At 40.2% G+C, this 6,000-nt stretch overlaps 1 protein-coding gene across 1 annotated transcript in view; it reads left to right on the top strand.

Moving 5' to 3' along the window:
- The window catches only part of LOC111147295 (dedicator of cytokinesis protein 4-like), a gene marked incomplete at its 5' end in the record, with an annotated part of 117,611 nt that overhangs the window by 40,897 nt on the left and 70,714 nt on the right, over positions 1-6,000 (top strand). Inside the window, 2 exons of the mRNA XM_022503251.1 lie at positions 3,808-3,956; positions 5,723-5,808. Coding sequence (XP_022358959.1) covers positions 3,808-3,956; positions 5,723-5,808 — 235 coding nt within the window. The remainder of the gene's footprint in view (positions 1-3,807; positions 3,957-5,722; positions 5,809-6,000) is intronic.

Below are 6,000 nucleotides of genomic sequence, written 5' to 3'. Positions count from 1 at the left end.
GAGGGGGAAACAGGCTCCCCACTGAGCAGAGAGCCCAATGCGGGGCTCAATCCCAGGACCCTGAGATCATGACCTGAGCCGAAGGCAGAGGCTTTAACCCACTGAGCCACCCAGGCGCCCCGGGAAATTTTAATATAGGCTGAGCTTTAGATTGAGGAATTATTGTGTGCCATTGTTAGAGATAATAAAGGCACTGTGATTATATATATATATACACACACACATATATAATCACAATGCCTTTATTACATATATATGTTATATATATATATATATATTTTTTTTTTTCATTCATTCCCACCTGTTAAAGATGCTTGATAATTTGTGTACAAGTAGAATGATATGAAGTCTCAGACTTGCATTAAAGTACCCTAGGGGAGAGAAAAATCTTTGGAGTGATAAGTAAAACAAGATTGGCAAAAATGTTGCTAATTGTTGAAGCTAGATGATGGGTATGTGGGGATCTGTTTTAGTGTTCTTTATATTTTTGCACCTGTAAGATTTTTCATAGTAAAAAAAAAAAATGTTTTATTGAGCTATAATGAACATACAGTGTTCTTTCAGCTTCAAGTAGACAACATGATGATTCAACAATTCTGTATGTTACTCGGGATAAATGTAGTCCTTATCTGGCCCCAAATAATACACATTGAAATCTTTTTAAAAGAAAAAAATCAGGTTGTAAAAGGCCTATAAATAGGATTTTTTTTCTTTTTACAAAGGAATTAAAAAATACTCAGAGAAACAATGATAAATAAGTACCTGCTAGTGATCTTCTTCAGAGAGGCCAAAGGATGCCAGGCTCAAGAAAGATTAAAAATGAAGGTAATAATGTAGCAGCTCTGAGTCTCATTTCAACAGGCAAGGGAGGACTACTTGGGCTGACAGGAAGTTCCATTTTATTTTGTCTTTCTTGCCACTTCTATTACCTCTTCCCCACACATACCCAAAAGCTATGCACAGATTTGGTGTCTTACATAATCTCTAAACTGTGGGGAGGCCCTCCTGGTTATTGGTCTCATGTCAAGGTGACCTTTGTCCTGTGTTCCTGGTGCCTTCAGTGCGTGGCTTTGCAGAGGGTACAGCGTCTGTGGTAGACTCAGCCACAGAGACCTGTAGCCATCCCCTAGGGGCAGGCTCACAGACCGGGTATAAGGCTTGCTCATCTCAGGCTGGGCCAGAAGTCTCCTTCCCCCATTTCTCTCTTCCTCTTTCTTGTCAGGATCTCTTGAATAAGCATTGAGTGGGTTAGGGTTTTACAAATGACAGGAAGAGTGATTGAGTTCAAGTTGCTTCTGTTTTCTGCCCTGACAAAAATAACCATGGAAAGCAATCGCAAAAGCTGGTTGCTAGCTCCCTGCTTGAAATGTGTGTGTCGGGAGGATGGGGGAGATACAGGGAGAAGAACTGTGGATTGATGTTTCTCTATATTCTGCCACAGTGGGTTTGTCCATCCTGAAAGGATTCATTCTTTCAGAGGAAAGTACATAAGGTTATATTAATAAGGAAGTTTCTTCTGATGAATAAGAAGGAGGTGTGCTTGCTCAGATGAGGAGAACTCAGGAGTCCCTTGGGAGAGATAAAATTGTACCTGGGCCACAGAGGAAGGTAGGAAAGCAAAAGGAATTCTAAGCCAAGTTTATTCCTCACACATAATGGGTATGGATAAGTGATTAAGAGATGGTGAGAAACAGGTTACTTTTAATGAAACCTCAGAGAGAAAGGAAAAGACAGTGTGGCCTCAGAGTTCGGAAAGAAAGAGACTTTCAGATAAGCCGGGGCCTGTGACTTGTGTCCTGCTTATGTCCCACAGCACTGAGGAAAAGGAATGGGAGGCCACATCCTAGAGATGGCTGAACGGTCTCTAGGTACTTTCAGTCACAAAACAATGACTTCACAAACACCCTCTCTCTAATCTCATCCATCATTTTTTTCAGTTTCCAAATTTTTCCTTTCCTATTCTTTCTTTTAAAAGCCCCTCTAGGGGTGCCTAGGTGGCTCAGTCACTTAAGCATCTGACTCTTGATTTCGACTCAGGTCACAACCTCAGGGTCATGAGATCAAGTCCTGTGTCCAGATGCTCAGCACAGAGTCTGCTTACGATGCTGTCCCTCTCCCTCTGCCCCTCTGCCCCCCACCATTCACTTTCTCAAAAAATAAAAAAATAGGGGCGCCTGGGTGGCTCAGTCAGTTAAGTGTCTGCCTTTGGCTCAAGTCATGATCTCAGGGTCTTGAGCTCTCGGCTCAGCAGGGAGTCTGCTTTCCCCTCTGCCCCTCCTTGTGCTCTCTCTGTCTCTCTTTCTCTGTGTCTCAAATAAGTAAATAAAATCTTTTTAAAAAATTAGAAATAAAGTAAGTTAAAAAATAAAAGCCCCTCTAAAGTCAATATAAATGTAAAGTGTATATTTGCACCCTGGAGTTGTGTGTGTCTGAGCACCCTAATGCCTTCTAGTACAGAAAACAAAAGAGAGAAATTGATGATTAATGTGAAGGTATGTAACTCCAAAATGTGCCAGTAACTCTGAATGACATGATTTTCTGGGTATTTGACCCTTACTGCAAAAGAGGAGAGGTAGAAAAGAATAATAAGGGGGAAACTATCTTTTTTCATGAACCCAGGGCTCTTGTGCCCAGCTTTCCGACCTGTTCTGTGGATTTTAAATGAATGCTTTAAGTGTCATATGCTTTCAGCCACAATGCTCAAGGTTAGCACTTGAGAAATAATGTGTTTTCCATTGTATGCGGTGTTCTTATTATCAAAGTAAGACTCTGAGATTTAACATAGACCATTAGTGTAATGGACTGAACTCAATGCTCATCGGCTAGATGAGATCACTGGTGTCCCTCCCGCCCTCTACCTTCCTTTTCAATGAAGTATCGGTATCATGCTTTGTGTACTTTGGTAATACACCATTTTGAGTTCACTGTTGTTATAGTGCAATCTTTTTAGAAAATTGTTACATACTTTTTTTTTTTTTTTTTGGTTGACCATTTAGTTTTTTATTTAGGCTGTGTGTTATGTTTCAAAACATAAGAAAATTTATATGGAGGGGTGTCGGGAGAGGGTGGTGGGGTTATGGACGTTGGGGAGGGTATGTGCTATGGTGAGTGCTGTGAAGTGTGTAAACCTGCGATTCACAGACCTGTACCCCTGGGGCTAATAATACCTTATATGTTTATTAAAAAATTTAAAAATTAAAAAAAATTTATATGATGCAGGGACCACTTTTTTTCGTATATAAAAATCTACTCTACTCTTGCCACCCAGAGATAACCTTCGTGGTTAACATTAGGGGATATAATCTTCTTGACTATTATATGTATTTTTTTTTTTAAATGAGAGAGGTACCTGTCCATACTGTATTGCACCTTAGCTTTTTCAATTAATTCTCTTGAAAAGATTTGCCTTTTATCCTTCCTTAACCTCAGCTTTAGTGACTGCATACAAATTTTAATGTGTGACTGTATTGTAGTGTATATAACCAATTCCTGATGATTTAACTTCTAGTGTAATTTTAATTTGTCATTTTTAATTTGCAATATAATTTTTTATGGTATCTTAGAGCTTTTTCTTAAACTGTGAAAAAGTAAATCCTTAATTTTTTTAATAAAAAATGGAGAAATATTAATCAACATATGAAAACCTAGTGTTTGTATATCTGCTTAGAGAAATACTTTCTTGCCTGGAGAGATAGCTATAATTGAATATACTTGTGGCAATCATTTAAAATAAATTCAATAATACTAATTTTCTGAACTCCTACTAAGATTAAATATACTAAAACTCGAATGTGTTATTCAATTTAGGAGAGCACAAGCTTCATTTTATTCCTGCCTTGATTGGCCCTTTCCTAGAAGTGACCTTGATACCCCAGGCAGATCTCCGGAATGTCATGATTCCTATTTTTCACGATATGATGGACTGGGAGCAGAGGCGGAGCGGCAACTTTAAACAGGTAGGCAGATGAGCTTTTCAGAGCGGTTGGGGAGAATTTCAGTTCTTCTCGAGCATCTCTGAGCTGCCAGATTCAACTCCAAGTTGGGAAGTGAGCACTGAGCGCTCAAGGGACTTCAATTCCAGCCTGGTCTGCCTTCTCCCCTTCGTGTGACCTTGGTCACTTCTCCAGTCCTGTGTTCCCCCTGAGCCTCCAGGGAAGCTCTCACATCCTCTTCTGCTTAAAAATTCTGTGATTTCCAGGGTTTCTGTTGAAGAGCTGGCAGAGACTTGATCTGTTCCCAGTTGGACATGACACAGAGGAATCAGAAGACTAACCATTCTTAAAATCATGGACCTGTCTGTGGTCTGCACATTGCATTTGGTGAATGGCTAGGTTTTGAGCATTTGATGCATAGTATGTTCTATCGCTTTTTGCTTGAAGTGCTGATAGTTAATTTAAACAGGAAAGCAGTAGAAATTCTTGCATCTAGATTTCTGGATGAGCCTATTAGTTTCATTGACATAGGTTCTGAGAGCTCTGCTCCAGTTTTGGAAAGAATAGAAGTTTTTATTAGAAAACTACATTACATAAGAAATCAGCTGCTTTTTGTTGCGCCGGGTCACTCAAGTTGGAGATAGTGGCCTTCTTTCTGTTCAGGTAGTCAACTCACTGAGCTGTACACAGTCATTTGTGTGAAGGATCTGCTCCCTGCCCCTACCCCCCCCCAACCATGCTTCTCCAAATGAAGCCTTTCTCAAATTTTAGGAATAATTATCAACTCTGCGAGTGAGTGAAGGCCACCACAGACCCCTCCCTGCCCCATGCTTCTCCAAATGAAGCCTTTCTCAAAGATGACCACAGACCCCTCCTCCTGCCGGAAGCATGCCATATCACCTGTATCAATATCTCATTTCAAGAAAGCGAATAACTGAATGGAAGGCTATTTTAAAATTGTCCCTGCCTGGGGGAGATCCACTTTCCTTCCTTTGGTCTTCATAGCCTTATTAGAATTTGATTCCAAGGAATAACTGAGCTTAGTCCTTTGACAAAGTCAAGTATCTCTCCCAGTCTGTAGTTGCTTACCTCTCTCTGGCCATGCAGGGCTGTTTCACTTTCTGTCTCAGACAGATGAAGGGCTATTTCTGCTTTCCTGATATTCAAGGCCCAAGGGATTTACATTCTTGAAGATATAAATATTTTGACTGCAGGTTTTCAGGAAATATGTCCTTTCTCTCTCATGTAGTTTATTGCTGACTTAGAATATTTCCATGGATCTACCATCTGGACATGGATAAGGCAAGTTCTCAACTGGAGCAAGGATTTAGTGCAACCTCAGACTGTTTTGAGAAAGAAAATAGATAGAAAACACATCAAAGATTTAAATTAATGTCTGTGGGTATGTTACTTTGCTAATGTTCTTACACATCGAGTGATTTTTTTTTTTTTTAAATAAGTAAGTAGGACTTGCCAGTTTTTATAGCTCTTAAAAAAATTCAAGTGTTTAAGCTGGGCTGTAAACATTTGTGTTTGAGTCAACAAATAGAAGTCTTTGGTGGCAGCAGATGACACCCCTCTGGGAGTTCGAAGTCACATTTCTCCATCTAAATTAGCCGCCTAGAATTCCAGGGGGGTGTCTGCTATTAACCACAGCTTATGATAATGTTGCTTTCACAAAATTTACTGTGATTTTTTTTTTTTGCTTGCAGATAGAAATACGTTTCGGTTTGCCTAGGGAACCCACTTGTGAAGGAGAGGAAAGGGAGTAATATTTGGGTATGTTTCAGGTGGAAGCCAAGCTCATTGACAAACTGGACAGCCTGATGTCTGAAGGCAAAGGTGATGAAACGTACCGCGAACTCTTCAACAGTATGTGAGTAATGCGTGTCTCTCCAGTCGGTTCCCTTCAGAGGATTTGGTGTCAGTGCTGAGCGCCAGAGAGCTACAAAGACAGCTTGGGTCTCGAAGGAGTGCTTTGTCTTTTGTGGAATGTGAGATAAAGGATAATTGCTTAACTCTGGTGAAGGATCTTAGTATGCTGATGGTTAGACCCCTTTCCTCATTT

Source organism: Enhydra lutris, unplaced genomic scaffold (genome assembly GCF_002288905.1).
Source record: "Enhydra lutris kenyoni isolate GAN:26980312 unplaced genomic scaffold, ASM228890v2 scaffoldscaffold16, whole genome shotgun sequence".
In the NCBI taxonomy this organism is placed as follows: Eukaryota; Metazoa; Chordata; class Mammalia; order Carnivora; family Mustelidae; genus Enhydra; species Enhydra lutris.
This window is presented reverse-complemented; position numbering and strand designations above follow the sequence as displayed.